This window comes from Palaemon carinicauda, chromosome 41 (genome assembly GCF_036898095.1).
Source record: "Palaemon carinicauda isolate YSFRI2023 chromosome 41, ASM3689809v2, whole genome shotgun sequence".
Lineage (NCBI taxonomy): Eukaryota > Metazoa > Arthropoda > Malacostraca > Decapoda > Palaemonidae > Palaemon > Palaemon carinicauda.
This window is the reverse complement of record NC_090765.1, coordinates 28,504,915-28,528,204: the sequence shown is the minus strand read 5'-3', so window position 1 is coordinate 28,528,204 and position 23,290 is coordinate 28,504,915. Positions and strand designations below refer to the sequence as shown.

Genomic DNA, 23,290 nt, shown 5'->3' with positions numbered 1-23,290 from the left:
GTGGTGGTGGGGGGGGGGGGGGGCAGTAGCTGTAGTGAACGACACCTCGTAGTAACGGGGGATTTTGAGGAGGGAGAAGTCTAATTGGAAACGGATCTCTGGTAGTAATATCACTCGCCCCAGTTTTAATACCAACACCCGTTAGGGGTGAGCGAGCTGGATATATTCCTAGCATTCCATGCAACTTTTTTTCTGGTATATTTAGCAGTAGTTATACCTTTGAAATGGTGCTTTGAGCATTTCACGGGGCAACACAGGTTCCTCGCCCAGAAATAGATTTTTCCTTCGTCAAAATCCCTTAATAGTAAAAAAAAAAAAAAAAAAAACCTACAGTATGTACTGCATGCCAAGCACCAACTACATTTGGTGATCTGGTAATATTCCTCGCACAAATTTGACAATAACAGATGCACTTCTGGTTGTATATGTAATAATATACTTGTTCATGTCTAGTCTGAATTAATTCAAAATGGCATTGACCAAATCCTTACACTTTGCACTATTCAATGATCCTTTGATTAAGATCATTCCATTCATACAAACCAATGTTACATTTCTGCCTGGACATTCATACTATTGACTTTAATTTTGAAGACATATAGTGATAAGTATTTCCATATGTATGACAGAAACCCAATGACCATTATTAATATCTTCCTTAATAAGTAGGCTGATTACTTTTTCTAAGGTAATGAAATGACCATATTTTTGTGTATTGGATGTAATTGGTAGATATTTTATTTAATTTTTTTCATTTTTAAACTCTTGTGCAAAGTCATTAAAACACCAATGCTAGCCAGTTTTGAGACCACTTTCTCCATCAAAAAGTTATGTTTAAAGAAATATCGTTTTTTTTGGATTTCTACAAAAATTTACGAATTCTCACTTGAATCAATCTTCTAGTCATATTTCCAGCATATTTAAATGTTTCACATCATTTCTTATACCTACCTTGGTCACTATAATATTTTGCAAAATAACAAAAAACCTTTTTACCCTCCTGTTATGGTATAAATTTCTTTATTACAGTATATGTAACCGCCTCATCTGTAATGCAATCATTTTGAAAATTTTAATTCAGCAAATAGATTTATACCAGATTAGCCCTTTAACCCCCAGGCTATTTGGAAATTTCCAACCCTTAACCCCCAGGGGGTTATTTTTTTCCCAGCACATTTTGCAGTATATTTTTTTAAATTGCTCTAATAGCCTTAATTTTTGTCATAGAGAGGTCAGGTAGGTCTCATTCTCTTGGAAAATGTCTGAATTTTCTCAAAAAATTATCAAAAATATAAAAAAAAATAAGTTTTATAGCATTTTTTTACAAGAACGTACCGGTACGTCCATGGGGGTAAAGGGATGGCTTTTGTGAAACGTACCAGTACGTCCTTTGGGGGTAAAAGGGTTATTAGATTTCAACTTTCAGAAAAGAGTGAAGGGAATAACAAAAATGAGGTATGTAAATGAATATCTTGGTGAGATGGTGTCTTTAAATGCATTTAGGTATAAAAATTCAACAGAAAACTAGGGTTGTACAGGAAAGAATTGTGAAGAAGTTTAAGTTCTGTGATAACCTGGAGAGGATTACGATAACTTTAATGGAAAATATTCCTTCCACTGTTCTAGGAGGTTACCCCAAAACCATTCAACCATTTAATCAAACTTTCCTGTCTGTCCTATTGGTAAAGATAATACTTCTATCCATGTGAGTACAAGTCGAGTTGAAATACATTTCTCATTTATGATAATGCATACCATTGACTGGACACTAAGCTTCGGTAATTATCTTGACAATTAACTTTAAGTAATTTTATCCACAGCACATTTTATCTTGTCACTCATTTCTTGAAAAAGATGTGAAGGTCCCACTCCTTTAGCCAGCTAAAACAATTTTCAGGTTACACAAAGAACAAACGAGTTCAATAAATTTTTTCTAAGCTTTCATTTCCACAGGATGTTGATAACAGATCACAAATTTTCTCCTGTCTTTCTATGATGAACATCCATACCTATAATCTTTACAATTATCTACCTTTTAGACATAGCTATATAGGAGTGATATTTTCATGGCTCTTATGTTTGTCAAGGGGCCCTACATATAAGCAACAAATTCTTTCTCAGACCTGTGATATGGATAAGTCTAATCACTGAACCCTGTCAGATCAATAATGCAAGTGGCCTCTGCTCTTGGTGCAATTCCCAATTTTCTTTTACCGTTTTTCCTTTATATAATATGGAGTTCTTACAGATCCAAAGAGATGTTTCCGTGTACACCTTAATTGATAAAACTGTCCTTTTCAACTTCGTTGTTTGAGAGAGTATCTAATGACAGTTTGGGTCTCAAATTCCATGGTATTCCTTGGAAGTCTGGTGCAGAATATAGACTAGTATACAACTCCAAGATTTGTTTCTCAAAAGAAGAAATTACTGTATATCCTCGTAATATACGTTAGGATGCTAAAGTTCAACCTCAAGAGCCTTTGGATTGGATTGGATTTATAAATTTGTGCCATAGGGCTTGGTGCTGGGGTCATGGAAGACCTTCAACCTCCATATGCAACTAAGGGGAAACTCATAAGTTGCACAATAAAGTAAAAATTAAAAGAGGTTGGATAGTTAAAGGGATGTAAGGAAGCAGGAAAGGTTTTCAATTAGTAATTTCAAGGTTTTACCAGCTCAATCCTTCTACTGTAAGATGACATAAAGTTAACCAAAACCACAAGTAATAAAATGAGTTTGTGGTAAAAACAAGCATTACTTTTTAAAATTACATACTGTAATTATTTTCATACAAAACAATCACTTATCAGTTCTCATCTCCCCGTCCCAATAATTTGTCACAACTAATGAATTGGACATCATATAAAATTAATCCAATTGCTGCTAAAGAACCTCATAGTGCAGAAGATAACAGACATAACAAAAACAATTAAAACATGCATACCTTTATCTTGGTCCTGCTTTACAGTTTGGTTGTATTCCATCCTAAAAGTAAAGGCCTCAAGAATGAATGCTACCACTACTGACATGACCACCATCATCACCAAGTAGAACAGCATAAAATACATCCTTGACCAATCTGTTCCCGTAACAGAAGCATAACCTAGAGAAAAAAAAAGGTGTTAATAACCTAGCAGAAATACTAAAGGCTCAAAGATTAGAAAAAAAACTGACAACAATTAAAAAATCCAGTAAAATTGAATCTTAATATAATTTATTATTTCTATACTCACCTGATGTTCAAAGTGCTTCTCTCTGGAAGCTTGTTAAATGCCAATGTCTACCCAAATGCCTACTCCTTGCACAGTAATTTGCCTACCCCTCCAGTGTAGTTATTAAGTTAATCTGGAAGTTGATGGCATGTATCTATGCCATATTTCCAGTCTTTTCAGTCTCGAATTTGAAACTAGATTATTAGCCTCTTGACATCACTAGTCAAAGAGAAGGAGGGATACATGTTTATGAATGTCAATTGAGTAAAGAAATAATAAAAGATAGGAAAACTAACATCCTGGATAAAAAAAAACTATCAATTACAAGAAATAATAAAAGATAGGAAATCTAACATCCTAGATAAAAAAAAAACTTTATCAATTACATGACTCACATCTTCGTCTAGATAGATCAATGATAATTAATCATAAATCAAAGAAATTTCTGTAATAATTCAGGCTTCCAGACTGGATTCCAAACCCATCTCCACTATTAAACTTAAAACTATACACTTATATTACACAACACCTTGAACTTTCTCAATGAAAAAATTGATACACTAACAAACTAAATTTAACCAAACTAATGAATAGTATATTGATATTTATAATATCTCCCCTGTAGCTACCACAACTCCCAATGACCTATTATTTTCTTTAAAAAAAAGGGGGGGTTCTTTTAAATAATATTTTGTGAGAATATCTTACAATACAGAGCTGCTGCTAAAAGTCTTTCCAAAGAACAATCTTAAAAAAATCAAGAGGTAGCTGCACTTTTACTTTGTGAATTTGAATCATAAAGTCCTTCACCTGACTCAAACCTAATTCCTTAGGTGCTTTTATGTCTAAACCCTTAACCAGAAATGACAGCCTACAGTATTTGGAAAGTGGTCATCCCGAATTACAAACCACACAGAACCAATTAGGAATTTTTCCCCTAATATTTCAGCCTTGACTAAGTAAAACTTTACAGGTCTCACATGAAAAATGAATCTGTTCTCTGACATGTCTAAAACTTTCTCCTCCAAGGAATGTGAGAAAATTGAGGCAAACCTTTAGTCTTAATATTCATTTTTGCTCTAAATGTACAGTAGGTAAACAAGATAAAATCCTCTTTAAATCTCAAAAACCTATATTATTAGAAAATGCTGGTAGTTCACTAATACGTTAAAAGTGATACCAGTTAAACTGAAAACATTTTAACGGGAAGATACTCAAGAAACAAGAACTTTCAAGGTTCAATACGAGAATTTCTTATAGATGTAACATTACCTCTAGGTTCCAATTAAATGTTCTGAAAACCATAGGTTTCTCAATAGTAAAAAAACCTGAATCCATCCATAAAAATACCCAAAGTGGATAAGCCTACTGTACATGGTTGAGTATGGTATGAAGCATGGACCTTTAATCATTAATAGCTGCAATATACAATTACTTTTCATAAAATGTAAAAGCTAAACTTAAACTAGCAAAGTAATTCTTGTTACTGATACAGTCCTCGATTTGCACAATCAAAATAGACATTCCATTGTCTTAGATACAAATTATTGGTGGATTCCCTTTTGGAACATTAGGTAGACAATTCAGAGGACTTAGAAAAAACAGTATCTTTTAGCATGTGATGGACAGTCCCCAAACAGTTAGATGAATTGCATAGAGGTTAAGGTGACTGACTTTAAAACCAGTTACAAAGTCTATAAAGATCGATTTTGTAAGGCAACCTTTTGATTTCAGTGAAAGTCATTAACAGCTGCTATGCTTTAACCAAAATAAAAAGAATACCCAAACCATTCAGCTTAAGAAGCAGCAGGAACATAAGTGCTACTAAGTACTATTTATCCGATATCTAATTTTCTTATAGTATCAAGAAATTTTTATTTTGCAGGTTTTAATCACTAAATCAAATATCTAGTGGGGTTTTCAAAGTTGTTATTTTCTCTTATCAATCAAATGTACTGTACTTTAATTCTCATTTACACTTTCCTATTCCCATCTCGGCTTCATTACAAGAAACAGACATAACGAGCGAGTTAAGAATAGCACAGCATTCAATAATCTTGAAACTTTCCTAAGTGAGCTCTATCCTTTCAAGGATTAAAACATGAAATGAGTTCTCTCAATTTTAAGTCCCTGTCCTTTCTGCCATGGCCAAACCATAATCTCTGGAATGTTACTTAGCTTACTAACTGCTAGACACCAAATCTTTTTGATCACTTTTTCTTTAATACTTTTCACTGCATAACTATAGTAATAAAGCTTTGTTTTACTGTCACATTTTCGTATACCATTTTCTTTATTAATCAACTCATTGTACGATATAGTTAAAAATAAATTAGCTACTCAAACCACTGGGTTTGAATCTGTTGTTAATATTATATTAGACAAAATTCATCTGTCAATTACATTGTATCTAATAAATTAATTACTTCTTTACTTAAGAAATTAAAAGAATTATCTCTACCTTCCATGATAATGAACCAATTATTGACGACGGTAAGTTCAAAGAGGGTCACTCCTGCTACAAAAAGGTTATCAAAGTTGTTGAGGAAATAGTAGTTGATGTAAATAGTTGTATTGTCATCTTTGTAGAACTGCTCCACTGTTGTGTTTCTGAGAAAAGACAAAGGTAAACTATCAGTAACAAACCCAAAAAGAATAAAAGGCAAGAATTCATTAAGTCTTCAACTAAAATTTTATAGTTCAAGTACTGTACTTCAATATGCAATTAAATCCAACAAGAAATTGACTACAATGAGATACTATACCACTCCTTAACTAATAAACAAACTTAAAGGGAAGCTGATATTCATAAATTATAATTACTGCATCTGCAACTACTGTACTGTACGTACACTAAAAGTCACTTTATGAAAACTTTTGATCTAATAAACAAAAATGCCAGGTATTATATATAAAGAATGAAAATATAGGCTGTTAATTCAGTAAGATTTAAGCTCTGTTTTTTCCTTATGTTCTGCTGCGTATCCTTACATAATATAATTTCTTTAAAGAATATTCTTTGGTGGTAGTATAGGAACTTTATTTTTTTCTTTTAAATTTAAGAAAACTTTATTACCTATTGTACAAATATAGTATTGGAATTTTTAGAAAATACACATTATTCCTATGATAGCCATAATACAACCAAACTATTTTATCAGATGTTTTGTCCTTGGTAACTCATATCCCAAAATATTAAGTCCATTGTTTATAAAAAAAACAAATACTTCTGCAGAATATTTTTCATTTCTATTTTTCCCTTCCATATACAGTGCCAGTTTATGCTAATACTGTCTTCTTTAGCTGCTGGTGAATGAACAACAGCCTTAAGACTCGTACAGGTTGGGTATTCATATACAGTAATACCTCTTGATATGAAAAATTCATGATATAGAGATACGAAGATTTTTTTTGCCTTATATTACCATAAACTCCACATGATACAAAACGAGATTCGACCAGCTACCGAGAAAATCATTTTAAAATTTCCGCACCGTAAAAGTAAATTTGCTCCCATCATCCTGCTCTCCCACTGATTATCTGCCTACTCTGATGCTAGTTACTGACATAAGATCCTGCTCTCCTATTGGTCAGCATCTTTCCCATCATGTATACAGCGTTCCTCGACCATTTTGTTTCGGCAACACTAACATTCACATTGAATTGAATGGTGATTTCACTTTCGTGCTTATAGTTATCCTGTTGTGTTATTCAATTCGTATAGTATTAGCCATGGGTCCCAAGAATGTTGCTGATGTTCAAGGAAAGAAGAGGAGGATGCTTTCTATGGAGACGAAGCTTGAAATAATCAGGAAATAAGAGGCTGGTATGTGTGATTGCTAAGGAATACGCCTGAAATTCGTTGATGATAGGCCTCATCCTTAAAGAGAAGGAAGCCTTCAAGGCAACAACACCATCTAAGGGAATGACTGTCTTTTCAAGCAAGAGGAATTAGTCCATGATGAGATGGAGAGAGTGATTCTCTTCTGGATTAAGGACAAGGAAATAGCAGGAGACACTATTACCAAGATGATAATCTGCCACAAGGCCAGCACCATTTCCAGTGATCTCTTGCATACTCAGGCGAAAGACGACGCAGGAGAAAGGAACATCACGGCAGGCACCCACATAGTTCAAGGCTTCACGCAGGTGGAATTCCTTCGGTGGTGCGACATGGGGAGGCAGCCAGCTCGGACACGAAAGCGGCCAAACCCTTTATCAAGACGTTCAAGGAGTTGACTCTCCAGGAAGGCTAGTCGCCAAAAAGTCTTCAACTGTAACGAACCTGGACTTTTTTTAGAAGAAAATGCCTAGTTGGACATACATCACAGCAGAACAGAAGCTGCTAGGGCATAAGACTATGAAGGACAGGCTTACCCTTGCACTCTGTGCAAACTCCAGTGGGGATTGTAAGGTCAAACACCAACTGGTGTATCATTCAGAGACTCCATGAGCCTCTAAGTCCCACAAAGTGCTCAAGGAGAAGCTTCAGGTGATGTGGAGGGCTAATGCGAAAGCTTGGGTAACAAGACTGTTCTTTGTTGAGTGGGTAAACCTCTGTTTCGGTACGACCTTAAGAAAATATTTGGAGGAGAAGTGCCTCCCTCTGAAATGTCTACTGGTGTTGGACAATGAACCTGCTCACCCTCCTGGCATCAAGGAAGATACCCTTCTGGAGTATTCATTTATCAAGATTCTCTACATTCCACCTAACATCACCCCTCTCCTACAGCCCATGGACCAACAAGTGATTTTGAACTTCAAGAAGCATCACATAAAACATCTCTTCAGATGTTTTGAAAACACCAATAACACAAACCTCACCCTGCGTTAATTTTGGAAGAAGCATTGTGATATTTTGATGTGCCTCAAACTCATTGATCAAGCTTTGCAGGTTTCAAGGCGCACCTTAAACTCTTTGTGGAAGAAGCTGTGGCTTGATGCCGTTAACACATGAGACTTCGAGGGATTCGACGTAGGACTAGCTGCAGCCTGTGTCAAAACCGCCGACGATCTTGAACCTGTTCCACAACATAAGATTGAGGAGATCGTTACAGTCAGGCATTCCATAGGGCTAGTTGTCGATGAGGACGACATTAATGAGCTTCTCGAGGAGCACCAAGAGGAGCTTAAAATGGATGACCTGAAGTTGGAGGGCATGCAAGTGAATGTCATTCAGGAAGTTCTCTAGCGACAACGAGGACGACAACTCAGCTACGACTAAGGAGATTCTAGCTTGTTATCATAAAATGGCAGATTTCATAGAAAAGAAACACCCCAAAAAGGTTTACACAAGTTGTGTGCTTTCTCAGTGTAATGACATTTGCTTGACTCATTTCAGGAGCATTTTAAGAAGCAGGCAGCACAATTCCATATGTACTGTACTATTATAGTTACCCCTATTATAGACTACAGCTACAATTTCTGTTGTCTGAATCCATTTTCTTCTACTCTTTGTGATGGGTGACTATTTTATTCTTGGCCTGGCTGGCAAATCTCTTTTCTTAAAATTAAACATTTTTTTGTAAACCGAGTCATAAAAATATTCGCATCTCGTTTCACAGCTTGAAAATTTTGTAAGCAGTGTCTTTCGTGAAGAGTGGTATGACTGTATTTGGTTGTATTTTATTGCGATTAGTACAGTATACCTTTATTACAAATTTTAATGAGGTTTTTTGTGGGGCTTGGAACAAATTAGGCAATGTACATTTAAGACTGCCCTCATTATACGATAAATATTATATGAAAGTCAGTCTGGAACAAATTAATTTTGTATCTAGAGGTATCACTGTATTTTAAATAGCTTTTAAGTTCTTGACTTTTCCTTTAGCATGAAAAATGGAAAAAGTCAAGTTTGGTGTGCAGATAAAATATGCCTGCGATAATCTTAAACACTGTTTTACTCAAAATCAGTTTTAAATATTTCCTGTCTCAAAAATCTTCTAAGAAAATTTCTCATCTCTTTATGAAACCACTACAAATCAAATCTATTTATAGTGTGTGCAAAACAATGAAAAGAAATATTTGATAATGAAAAGGATTAAATCTTACAAATCAAGTTTTTTAACTTTCCTGAAAAAAAAAAATTGATTCATAAAAATTTGATGAAAACCTGCTAACACTTCCTATTTAAACTATCTTAGTGAAGAAGAGTTAGGCTTACATAGTCTTGCATTATTATGAGAGATCTGGGGATTTAGTACACCGATATATTCAGGAACAATAATTCATAAGAGGAGATAAACCAATTAAAATTACTATGATGCTCAATGATGAATTCAAGATAAACTTGAATATTTTACAAATTAAATTATATTACTTGCGTACAGTACTTAAACTTAATCATGAGATAATGAAAGCTCCAAAATTAATGCAATACTTACACACAACAATTTTTCATTGGAAATTGTGAGAACAATTCCATGCCAATTATAGCAAAGAAGTAATATGTGATAATAATCACAACAATGGCCGACATCACACGAGGAAGAAGGATGACTAGAGTCTGGAAGACATCTCTGTAACGTCGTCGTATACGAAACAGTCTGAGTAACCTAAATAAATAGATGACAATTTATAAAGATCTAGGAAAAAAAGCCCCATCTGTTTTCACTGTGCGAGAAAATTATAAATTATCTAGGAAAAAAAGCCCCATCTGTTTTCATTGTGCGAGAAAATTACAATGTAAATTATAATACAATGTAAAACTAACCTTAATGGTCGCAAGATAACCACGTAAAAGAAGGAACTGGAAAATTCCTCTGCAATAATTCCCGCAATTGCCAATAATGTTACAATGAAATCATATACATTCCAACCACATCCAAAATATTCTGCGAGGCCTAGTCCAATCATCTTGAGATTAGCTTCTATCACATAAACTGCAATAAAAAAAAGTATGTCAAAAATTAAATGTAAACCATCACAAAGTATGAAAATAATATGTCCCTTAAAGTCAAGTACAGAACTATCTTCATTGAAATTCTACAATCAAATATGGGTTCAAACCCTTATAGCAAACACTTTCAGTTATTCCCAGAAAGAAAAATAAATCTATATTTACTATTGATGTACCTTTATTCAAGAATTAACCAAATTCAAAGCTTTTGCATAATTTTAGCATCAAAAGAACTGATTCACAATACCATTTTTGTGTTGCAATGACATCATTTTGTCAGTATAACTTATTATAGGATAGTTGAAATGACTCAAACTCGCTAAATGAAAATGACATCTCAATAAAATCTATTCTTTTTATACTCGCCTGACATTCACATGAGTTCCATTTTGAGGTTAGTTAAATATCTTTGCATTTTCCCTATTCTGCCACCCCTAGATCTACCAATCCACATAGCAAAGCAAATTCACATTTTTAAGTGCCGTCATGAAAAAAATACACTATAAACTACGAGACCTTTTTCTCCAGGAAAATAAAAGGAACCCATAAAGCATCCAAATCATATGTAAATAATAAATAATCATCTCAGAATAACATCATTGTAATTTATCTAATTCCCTCAACTGTACAGTTACACTCTTGAAAAGTTATCACAACATTGGCAAAACTTATTTAGATATTGAAGTTTACTTACGAACAACAAATGCCACTTGGGCCCATGTGACATCAACATTATATGAGATGGGCTCCCCACTGGCAGAGATCATGATGGTGGTGACCAAGAGTGTAATACCATTCACAATGATAATGAAATCTGTAAAAAACAGGAAATAAACAACCGTTTAAGATTAAGTAACTAAATAAACCAAAGAGTTTTTACAAAAACTACCAAGAAGAAAATTAATATCACTTTACTATTGAGTTACACTGAAATAGGATTGTAAGGTGGTCAATATATTAAAAATTAGAATATAACATGAGCTTAATGGGGTTTTGTTCTTAGCTGCTAAAATAATTATATTAATCTAAACAGCTCCTACATACAGAAAATGAATTATTGGTGACAAATATGCATGAATTTACTATTTGAAGGACATCAAGAAAAGTCAGAAAAACAAAATACAAAAACTACAAGATTATTACACAATAATAAAGGGCCCAATCAACACCAGATCATTTACAGCATCAGTACCAACATTTAATAACAAATTACACAAACTAAATCTAGAGAAATAGATGATGAAAAACCAAAAAGATCACCCTACCTGCACACAGAGAGAGAGAGAGAGAGAGAGAGAGAGAGAGAGAGAGAGAGAGAGAGAGAGAGAGAGAGAGTGTGTGTGTGTGTATGTGTGTGTTGGCATTCAATGAAGAAGTGTAAAAGTTTTATTCAAAATACCTTTCTCATATCTTTTTACTATTAAGTTTAATGGCATACCAAAGTTTATCGGAGCTTAATCCACGTTGCCATTGTATGATAATGTAGTTTTATGGTTTGCACTGCTTGACTATATAGCTTAGGAAATTACTAATTTTATGTCCAATTCATTTGGTTTACCTTCTTATAAATGGAATACGCCATCTTTCACTTCCTGTAAACTCAGGAATTTCTTAGTCTTATAGAAAATAGTGCGATAACAAAACGCCACTTTTCCCCTCCAGTTTCAGATAGAGCTATTCCCCATTTCAAACAGCTTGGCAGCTTTGAACATTGTTTTTTACAGTCGGCTACAGATTGTTGTTTATATCTGGCAGCATATATCCTTGATCTTTTTTCCGGACCAAATAAGAGTACAATATAATGTAAAAATATATCAGTTTCATTCAACTTAACTTGGGTACATAACTACTTCATTTACTTCGTAAAGTACGGTGATTGAAATACTAGCAAAACGGCTGTTATCTAATTCTATCGTTAACAATAAAACCTGTTTTTCCTGTTTTTCGTTCAGCTTCTTTTGTGGCTGTATACTTTTACGCAACGATTATAACGTCACTAACAATAATTTTATCGTTTTTTTAACTTTATTAATGAATTATTTTTTAAAGCTACTTATTATCGATAAAAAATTTGTAACTTAGATTCTTATATGTAAATCGAAGCATGCGGCAAAATCATTTTATTCCCATCTTTAAATTTGTTCATGGAAGCTTTGTATAACTAGTATAGTACAGTACTGTATAAGTGTAAGTACACAACTTTATAGGGTACAGGTATTTGAATGTATAAGGTACAGTAATTTATGAATGGCAAGGGACAGTTTTCTCTTGTTTAAAGTATATTATATAAATGCATTATATATGTATGTATGTACCTTCGTACAGTACAGTACTGTATGTTATTATATAAATCCAACTTACGACGAAAAACAACTTCGACGCAGTGTAGAGATAGATCCCCATCATAACACAAGGAGCTTCTGTATTTCTATATGTATACAGTATACTGTATACATATATACATATAAATACCCTATATACATTTAGCATTAAGGTAACCAAATTATTTTTATATATCAAGAAACATTAAAAAAATGGAATTGCTGTATATCAACCTCAGCCCATTAAAAATGAAAAATGCCCAATTTTCTTACCTTCGAATATATTAACCTCTTCACTACAAGGCAGTGGATCCGCTCTGAGTAGCTTTATGTGAGATTTGTCACAATTGGACATACATTCACACTTACTCTATGATAACCTACATTTCCATCTTTTTTTTTTATTATTTTACTGCTGATTACAGAATAATTTTTTAATAAGTTTGCTTTAATTTCTATTGTATATCATTCTAAAAAAAAAAAAAAATTTGTTTTCATTATGAAGTGATTATAGAAAAACTTTTCAGAATTTTCTTTGTTATATTATTTCACTTTAAATAATAGTAAAGCACTGTGATTCTGTGAGTAAAAGACCTTTCATATTAATTGTGAAGGGATTATGTTATATTATGTAATAATGCCATGATAGATAGTGGTCGAAAGATATAAAAATACTTATTGATAACCAACCTTATGGTATGCAGAAATGTAAGCAAAATAAAATATCAGATTGTTTTCTTTGACAAGAAAAATAGTGTTACAAGGAGTTACAACGATTTTCGATTCTCAAAAAGTTTTTAGTCCACCTGCAGACTCCATTTGCTCTTTGGTAGAGCAATTTAGTTTAAGCTTTTAGAATTTTGACAAGAAAGTGTGTTACAAGGATTTTAGATTCTCAAAGACTTCATAGTCCATCTGAAGAGACTCCATTTGCTCTTTGGTAGACCAATCTAGTTTAAGCATTTAGAGAGTTCTTACACCGTATTGTTGTTTACTACAAACGCTGAAAGTCTAGGCCATGTATGAGAGAGAGAGAGAGAGAGAGAGAGAGAGAGAGAGAGAGAGAGAGAGAGAGAGAGAGAGAGAGAGTGTGTGTGTTTTCATTAGACAAATAAGTTCTGGACAATTCCAGTTTTTTATATGAAATTCGCAGTAGGCTAACTTTTGCTAACATAAACGATGGACAATATAGTACTTATAAGAAATATATTATATATCTAAGACATGAAAATGATATAATTTTGTGAAAATTATAGTTGAGAAAACAAGGAATAAAATAAGAGAAAAAAAATTCCGTCTTGTGTCATTGTGTTTACAGCTATCAGGGTTACAAATGTGATCAGTTGCACGGTGTTGAGGAAATCTCCAAAGATCTGAGAAATGAAAGTAAATAATGGAAGAATTCAGAAATTTATATAAAATAAGGTGAAGATTCATATGGATTGAGACATTTACATACATTTATCTTCATCGTCATCTCCTCCTAGGCCTATTAACGCAATGGGCCCCGGTTAGATTTCACCAGTCGTCTCTATCTTGAGCTTTAAATCAATACTTCTCCATTCATCATCTCCTACTTCACTCTCCATAGTCCTCAGTCATGAAGGCCTGGGTCTTCCAACTTTTCTAGTGTTTTGTGGAACCCAGTTGAAACTTTGGTGCACTAATCTCTCTTGGGGAGTGCCCAATTATTTATAGTATGGATATAATTTGGGTGTGATTTTAGACATAATAGTATGAAGGAATTTTACCAAAGAGCTTTCAACAACTTTTATGTCTTTGTGCGTCTGGTGTTTTGGGTAGCACTGTGGGTGGGAATCAGAGGGATAATACAGTCGGGAGAGAGACAGCAACGTCTCACTTTAAAAAATGCTTCTTGTGACTTTGAACAACACTGTATCTCAACATAGAAATACACTAAAATAGCCCTTATATAATCATGAATAGACTAAAATTTAAGTGTGCCATTTGGTGGTGGGATGGGATATGAGAATTGCTACATCTCTAGGCTGGGGTGGTGTCAGGGGAGTTAGGAGTAATGCCTCCCATAGAGAATCTCGCCACTAAAGAGAGTGGTGTGACGCTGCATGGTAACATAAAAACACCCTAAAATAGCCCTGACACAACCATGAATAAAGAATAGAATCCCAATCTTTGTTAGTTGGCTGAAGAAAGGAAAATGAGGGGTTAATACCAAGGAGGGGAGGAGCTTTCCTAGGAAACTATCCTTTCATACTATTAAGAGCTTGAAATGGATATAAAATACTCATGCTTTTACGAATTAAAATGTATAGTTCAGGCTCAAGAATTAATTTGATGTTAAAATAAGCCTTTTTATAGAGGAGTTATCAACCTAAAAAGAAAATCCCTTTTTTGCCATCATAAATATATTGCATTCTTAGCCATAACATATACAAAAAAATTAATGGAAATAAGCGGTGCTCTGAACAAAACTGGTTTATTGCATGCGAGGTGCTTTTGCCACAAAGTGCAATTTGAGTCTTTAATGCTTTCAAATCTTTAAAGAAACATTCTGATCTCTACTATTTATAATTCAAACACCTTATGCTACTGCCCTTCTATAGCATAAGATGCGCTGTCTGAAATTCTTCAAAGTTTTATATGAAAAAAGTTGTAGGGAAATAAGTCTGCAACCTTTTAAAAAAACTACCTACTATCTTCTCTGAAACTGATGTAGAGGTCTCTGCTTCAAAAAGCATTTTTTGTCACCAAAACTATAGATTTGATAGTGTGCTCTAATAGCTAACAAAACATGCTGGAGTGCAACAGAATATACAAAAGATCCTATAACTTACCCATTATGAGATCAACTGTTGAGCCGTAAAACATGGAGAAGAGACAATTATGAGTACAAAGACACAAGTACAAAAAGACACATACAATAATCAAAACTAAATACATACAAATTTGAAGGACAAATATTATTTTCCATAAGCAGTTAAATATGAAACTATAAAAAATCAAATGGTCCAAGCAAAAATTTTGCCGAAACATTTTGAAAATTTTTTCCACATTATACTCAAGTATTTACTTCAGTGAAGTACTGTATAAGAATTTTCCAAGATGTTAAAGATCAATGTCATCATTTTGTGACATCTAATACAAAAGTTAAGTTATATGATTTAAAAAAAATCAAGATGCAGTAAGTGAAAGCATTTGAAAGCTAATAACAATAAACAAAAAAGTATACCTAACGTCAAAAGGACTCAATACCCTTCTAACTTATTCCCACATAGTGAACGCTAACTATTCACAATACTATTTTCCCAATATACATTGTACTTAAAAATGAAATATATCTTCTCAGCACTTGAACAAATTCCAGCTTGTAAATAGTTTCATCTTTCATATAGAACCTGAATCACATTTTAGGTGTGATAACAAGCATTTCAGACTACCCACTTTTGCAGAAGTTTAATTGTGTCAGTGAAAAATTTGGAGGCTATATACACTTGGACACAGAGTAAAGTAAGAATTCTGTACTTGTGATACATTATCTCTCATTAAAAGGCATAGAGATCAACAAACCATTCCCAAGAGATGCTGTAAAATGACACTTGATAATCAATAGGAAGAGGTGACAAGAGATTCAAATATGCCGCTACTGGTAAACTCTGGCCGGCTGTACAAGTGATCCAAATGTGTGAACAAAATCCACTTGTGAATAAAATTTTAAAATAAAAAACTGGCAAAGGTTGACTGACCTCTTCACATACCTAAATTAATGATAGCTGTATTCTTAATACTGTACTTCTGTATAATGTAGACTATGAAGTGAGAGAACCCTGATCTCCAGCAGAGTCATTTTTACATGGTCAGCCTTATACTTCTGACATCTCTGTCACATCAAACATTCTAGCACCAGAAAAATTGCTTGATTCCTTGGCTGCTTATGAAGCTTTTAAATCAAAAATAGTCTAGTACTTTCTCAGTTTGTGCTTGTGGTTTCATAATTGATGTGGTACAAGTTGATAAAAAATGAAACTGACATTATAGGTTAGGAATATTCTGAAAATGGAATGTACTAATATCATTCTTAAAAGTTTAGAATTATCGTGAATTATCATACTATCAATAGTGGTAGTTCGTTATTGCTGACTAAACGCAAACAAAATGGTTTTCCCGTTGTGCGACGTGTGCAGGATTTTTTAGGGAGACAGTAAGTAAAATATCTGTCATAACATAATATTTACTTAAAGCTCTTAGTATCTTTTGTTACCACTTGGATATGTAAATGCGTTCATTTGTTCGTTATGTTTGACAATGAAACATAAACAAATGCTTTCTGTTTTAAGCGGTGTGTTTAAGAAAAGCTCTATATAAAATCATCTCCATTTTCATTTATTTTGAAGTTTCAAGGAAAAAGTAAGAAAAATAACATTGGTAATAACATTCATAACATTCATCAGTCAACTTAATCAACTGTAACTTCAATTAATTAAAATTACTCCTAAGTTTTGGTTGTATTGTGCGCAGAAATACAGAACTGTATATGACATTTACTGTACACCCATCCCAAGTGTAATTTAAAACTTTTCTAAGTTATTAGAGCTAAAATTCTTTAATGTTTTATCTATTCATAAGAACAATTAAATTTTACAAAAACTACAATACAGTATATAAAAAGCATTGAAAATGGGTTAGTAAATAAGTTTGACTGGGTAGGTTGTCATTTGCTTTGGCCCTAATGGAATTATTCCCATTATGCATGACGGAATCTGCGATTTTCCAGCTCTGCGAAGCCATGGATCAACCAAATTCTTTCATAATTTGAGACCCTACTGTACATCCTCTATATTCTCATACTGAATGTTCGAATGTATCCACAGCTATTATGAAAAATGGGTTTGAATACATTCTAACCATCTCGTCTATGAGGATGGCAGTGAGACTTTTTAATAAATCCTGTCTGTATTGAAATACATGTATTTAGATGATGGTTTATGAATAGCTGCACCAGTGTGGGCTTACAATGGTTTAGTAGAATTAAAATAGGCACACCTAGTATGTCAAAAATTTGTGGCCTATTAAATTTCTTATTCCTGATCTAGATATTCATCTCTGGCACAGTCATTCACTGCGTAAAAGTTTTCATAATTCTGACCATCCTTTTCACTCAGCTCTTCTCGGACTGTACCATCCAATACAAAAGACTAGGTATGCAGTTAATTCTAACAGGTCATACTATCTCCATCATACAACTCAGTACTATGGAGTATTCTATAATTTTAATCCAGCAATGACCAGGTTACTGTCTATAGAGTTAAATATTCTCTATTATCAACTAGGGGGCCTCCAAACATAGTACCCACTAATAAACTGTGGGCAACTGAATTGACTTCTGTATTACTACGAGATGATTACCCTATAAATAGCAAGTCGGAGCTTGAAATGAAATGTCAAGAATACCCCAAGAGAAAAAGAGATGCATTTACCAATAAAAAAAATAATTTCATCATTAACTGAGTTTACTTTTCACAACAAAATGAAAAAATTAAATTAATTGTTATTATCCCCCGTTCACCTCACATTTTAACTGCCATTTGCTAACTTTTGTCTGAATCACCATAAACTATTTTCATGAGGAATAACCAATGGGAGTCAGAAAGTCAGTAATCCTAAATTATTTGTTATACCTATAGCTTTTTAATGATTTCCCAGCAAGTTGATCAACAAAATAAAAGGCATACTACCAGTCACAGCAGTTAAATGAAAACACTACTCTCCAACAGCATGGAAGTGTCAAATAAAAAATCGTCCTTTTACAACTAAAAGTACTTTACCATCAACATACTTTTAAATATTATTTAACTGCACAGAATATCAAAATTGTAAATTAACACTATGGATCCCTAATTTTCCTTTAAAACTTTGTTAATATTCTAAAACAAATGAATCATACTTACATACAGAAATATGAAACCAGCTCCACGTGACAAACCTTCGGATAAGAAAACAGCAACAACGAAATGGGGTAGGGAGATCAACAAACCAAGGGTCAGGTGGCTGGTAAGGTTTCCATTTGTACTCACAAACATCATATATGTTGTAAAATTCTGAGAGACTAATAAGACCTGTCTCACTCTTGTTCAAAGCTTTAAATGTGAGATATGCATCTCGGCGACCTGCAACAAAAATTTAAAAAATTATTACCAATCCTCAAAAACATTTCATGTGATACTCAAATATTTAGAGATACACTTTCAAAGGTGCTATGAAAGATCAAGTCTTTTGGGTCTCGTTAAGTTTAATGCCTTCAATTTTATGTGCACAACAAAATGAAAATCTAATGACAAAAATACTGTACATTATACTTTTAAATTCAAGAATAACAAGAAAACAGACAATTCGTCTGTATTCAGGTCATTCCTATTATATTAGTTAATGCCAAAAATTCAAAATGGCAAATTGAGCCCCACAAGATTTCCCGGCCACAGGCCAAGGGCAACGACGAGGCTGTTCCATAACACAACACTAAGTCACCAAGAGACACAGGGATACAAAGGAAAGGGTAAGGAAATGAACACGTGGGTAGCGCGTGGTAGACACAAAGGGTCGGGTAACACAAAGGGTCGCACAGGGTAAGAGAGTGCGCGGCGAGATAATCACGTCGCAACCAGAAACTTACTGAGGAGCCGACCTGAGCTTGCACGCTTTCCAACCCCTGGTCGCCTCAGGGCGCGTATCACTCCGCCTGAGGTTAGCCCCTTAGAAAACGGGAATAGGGTAAACTACACAAAAAGCTGGTCGGTTAGGTAGAGTTACCAGTAACTCCTAAGAAGGTAGTTCTAGGTAAGTACCCTGTGTTGGAACAAATGCAATTTACACCTGATCATCCTTTTTTCATGATCACTATGAACTAGAGCAAAGGGAATGGTAATTCCTTGACAATCTTGTTTTTATAAGAAACAAACTATGGTATTTAACATTGGTAAGGGTGAAGTAGCAACGTCAGTCATGTTGAAATAACGAGAAACTCTTCGAAAAAACACTGTGCCCAAAAAACTCAACTTGTATGCAAGTTCCAAATCAGAAGGATGACCTGGTGAGCGCGAGTGGTAGGTGTCGGTAGGGTAACCCAACTGTATTCTCTAGGGCCTGTCACGGCCCTCCCCCTTTGATGAAGGGATTATCTAAATGGAAGACAGCCTGTGAATAGTGTTTTACAAACGCCCTTGTTAGATATACGACACCAACAAGGTGCTCGCGCGAGGGTTGTAACCTCTGCATTCCATGCTTTTAATTTTCTCTGGTATATTTGGAAGATTAATATCAGAAAAAGTACAAAGAAGGACTTTTTCGACGGGCGTCACAGGTCTCTCCCCAGAAATAGATTTTTCCTTCGTCAAAATCCCTTTTATTCTTGAATCCAAGATAAAACTTGGAGTACAGTTAAGGTTAGAACAATTAGGAAAGCTACATAGAAGAAACTGAAACATAAAAAAATATAAGACAGAAAATAAACCAGTCGAAGCACTACAGGGTATGATGATTTTTGTTTGGCACACTACCTGAGTAAGGGTTCACTATATATACATAAAATATTTCGCCAATGTGGCTACAAAGGTGACAAATGAAAAAACAATTGAATACTTTTTTTTTTTTTAAATTTCAGTAAATGCCTTAAAACACTATTCTTAATTAGCTATTTTCAAATCATTTTGCATATTCTTATATATGGTCTTATTTTATATAGGAGTGTCCCCTGGCTGTAGCTCCCATTTGTTTTTGACAGTTTTTAAAAGGGTATTTAATCAAATAGTTAATTTCCTTTAGCACTAAGGACACAAGTGGTATTTTTTTTTTTTTGGAGTTAGATTATAGAAAAAAAAAAAACTTTTTATTGTTCTAACCAAGAAAAATTAAAATTACTTCAGAATTTGCAAAAGGTTACCATGAGATTATAAATATTTTTATATAGAAGACTTACTCCTTTAACTGGGAGAATATTTCTTCAACACTTGAAAGTGTTGGTTTCATAGTTATGATATTAAGCATGGGAAAAAATCTATACTCTGGCAAAGGATATCAGGTTTGATAAATACTTTGTTCTGACTAAAATTTTTAATCACAAACTTTTGACTCTAAGAAACAAAATCAGGGTAACCCTGTTTTTCCTTTATATTTAAGGAAGATATAAGTTACTATAGTCCATTTCTTTTAGCGAGTCATATTTGCACCAACTCGCAACGGTGCCCTTTTAGCTCGGAAAAGTTTCCTGGTCGCTGATTGGTTAGAATTATCTTGTCCAACCAATCAGCGATCAGGAAACTTTTCCGAGCTAAAAAGGCACCGTTGCGAGTCGGTGCAAATATGACTCGCTAAAAGAAATGGACTATAGGCAGCAATTAGTAAAATTAAGAGCCCAGAAAATAAAATGAATTTATGAATTTGGACTATATAGGCCAACGATGGAGCCTGGGAAGTCATTCCGCACCTTGGCATAACCCAAAAAAAAAAAAAAAAAAAAAAAACAGCAGTTGCAATGTGAAGTAAAAGTTTAAAGAGGTTGGACAGCAAAACAAAATAAAAGAAGTGGGAATGAAGGTACTGTAAATTACTTAAAAAGTAAGAGCAGCAAGGGGCCAAAAAATTTCAAGTAATGTCTACAATACTGACATCACTATTGCTTGATCTCTTGAAAGAAGTGAACAAGAGGAATTATGTTAAAAACAGCAGCCAGAATCACGTGTTAAAACCATTCCCTTCCTTCTAGAGCTAATAGGGGTGGAGCATCCCTTGTGGTGAGAATTGGGGCAACTGGGGGGAAAGAGTAGGGGTATTTCATTGTTTTGATTTGATCTTTCAAATCCTCACATCAGGTTGTCAAGTGTCAAAACATTTACACTAGTTACAACTTTAAAAAGCTATGCATTATGCTTGTAACAGAAACTCTAATGTCCTGGATCTTAACAAGTATAGCACGGAGTCCCAAGCAGGGGGAGGAAAACGAAATAGGATTGGCACGGAAGAGCAGACAGAACCATGAATCCTCTTTGGATTGATTTTAATTTTGCAATACTGTAACAAGCCTAAACAGCAAAATACTGCTAATTTTTCTCATTAAGTGTAAATAACAGGAAAGCCCCACTGGATAAGGCAAATTTTTGCTAGTTTAAGTAGGCTAATCAACAAACATCAAAGCTAAGAATAATTTCAATTTGTTTTAATAATACAAAACGAACCTACTTCTTTGCATGCTAAATTTTCAAATATTAATTCTTCTGTGTTTAAGGAAGAAAGCTAGTCGATCAAAATTTTATGGCAACAAAATTAGCCTTGGTCAATGCCTAAGTTTAAGCCGAGCATCATGAATGCTAACCTCGGGGAGTTTACTAGCCTACCAGATAATAATAATAATAAATAATAAATAAATAATAATAAATAATACATAATAATAAATAATAAATAATGATAAATAATAAATAAAATATAATAAATAATAAATAAATAATACAGACATACATACATATACCAATAAATAATAAATAATAATAATAATAAATTATCATCATCATAATTATCATTATTATTATCATCATTATTATCATCATTATTATCATCATTATTATCATCATTATTATTATTATTATTATTATTATTATTATTATTATTATTATTACTTGCTAAGCAATAACTCTAGTTTGAAAAGCAGGATGGTATAAGCCAGAGGGCTCCAACAGGGAAAATAGGATACTCTATCAAAAGCATTAAAAAAATTTAAAACATAATATAGCATGGTACCTAGGTTTACGAGTGCCTTTGAATGCAAGCTTACAAAATCAAATTGAATTTCAGGCATAAACCTAGGGTTTGGATCAGGGAAGGTTAGCCTGGGGACATTGCCACCTTCTGTAAAAGTGTTAGCCTTTCTGTTTGCATGAACATACCAAACTCAGCAATGAAATAAAGAGTGCTATGACTCTGAAAATCTGGTAGTATGCTGATTAATAAAATTCCATTACTGTAGACTCTAAATCCACTAGCCTAGTCTTCTCTGAATGTTCCCATGATCTGAAATCTAATTTTTTTTCAACATTTAGAATCCTCTCATGAAATCACTCTGACATAAGCCTAGAACATTATTCCTTAAGAGTGTCTGTAATCTGTCACATCAATACTTCTACAATCTAGGCCACATTGGTGCCCATGGCACATGAGACAATTAGAAGAATCAACTCGAATGTCTTTAAAACCAGTAGAAGACATCCTGAATTAAGCTAATGTTAATTGACACTTGAAATAAACACTAAAATAATGAATGACTTCTGTAAAAATAGACCACTGCCTTTCTCAGATTCAACAAGTAGACTGAAAAAGGTATGGTTACTCTTCTACTATTGCCAAATGCTGCCATATAAGCACAATAGTATACTTAGAGGGTCGTAGCTATTGAATGGAGCGTAACCAGGAAATTTAGTTTTTATAAGACTACAACATTTAGCAAGCTTCAAGAAAGAAGCAATATGAACATCAAGTGTGATTCATAGAAACAATTTTGTGAACCACTGATCTAGATGACCTAATGTAGTAAATATTGTAAGTCCTCATAGTGTATACATAATCATTGTTGAAGGCAACATGAGTAAAGCTTGATGCTGATTTGACTCTACACTAAGATAAGCACTTAATAGAAAAGAATAAAAAGGAACTTACTTAGATTAGGTTTGAAATATTTTACAAGACCAATAAAATGACGGAAAGGAATGTGCTCAGGTTGCGATCGAGTTACTAGAAGACGAAATGAATGTTGGCATGCTCTCCGTTTGTGCAACAGGAGCTTCCTAAATTTGTCTTTCTCAATATCACTGAAGACCACAAAAACAATGGCGAGCATC

At 33.8% G+C, this 23,290-nt stretch overlaps 1 protein-coding gene across 3 annotated transcripts in view; it reads right to left on the bottom strand.

Moving 5' to 3' along the window:
* The window catches only part of LOC137632478 (two pore channel protein 1-like), a 354,996-nt gene that overhangs the window by 9,391 nt on the left and 322,315 nt on the right, over positions 1-23,290 (bottom strand). For 2 of the 3 annotated variants that reach the window (XM_068364427.1, XM_068364429.1), the window contains 8 exons: positions 23,109-23,289; positions 18,359-18,577; positions 15,248-15,262; positions 10,805-10,924; positions 9,925-10,093; positions 9,596-9,766; positions 5,674-5,822; positions 2,945-3,103 (listed from right to left, as the gene is read on the bottom strand). In XM_068364427.1, coding sequence (XP_068220528.1) covers positions 2,945-3,103; positions 5,674-5,822; positions 9,596-9,766; positions 9,925-10,093; positions 10,805-10,924; positions 15,248-15,262; positions 18,359-18,577; positions 23,109-23,289 — 1,183 coding nt within the window. The remainder of the gene's footprint in view (positions 1-2,944; positions 3,104-5,673; positions 5,823-9,595; positions 9,767-9,924; positions 10,094-10,804; positions 10,925-15,247; positions 15,263-18,358; positions 18,578-23,108; position 23,290) is intronic. The other variant, XM_068364428.1, reaches the window with a different exon arrangement.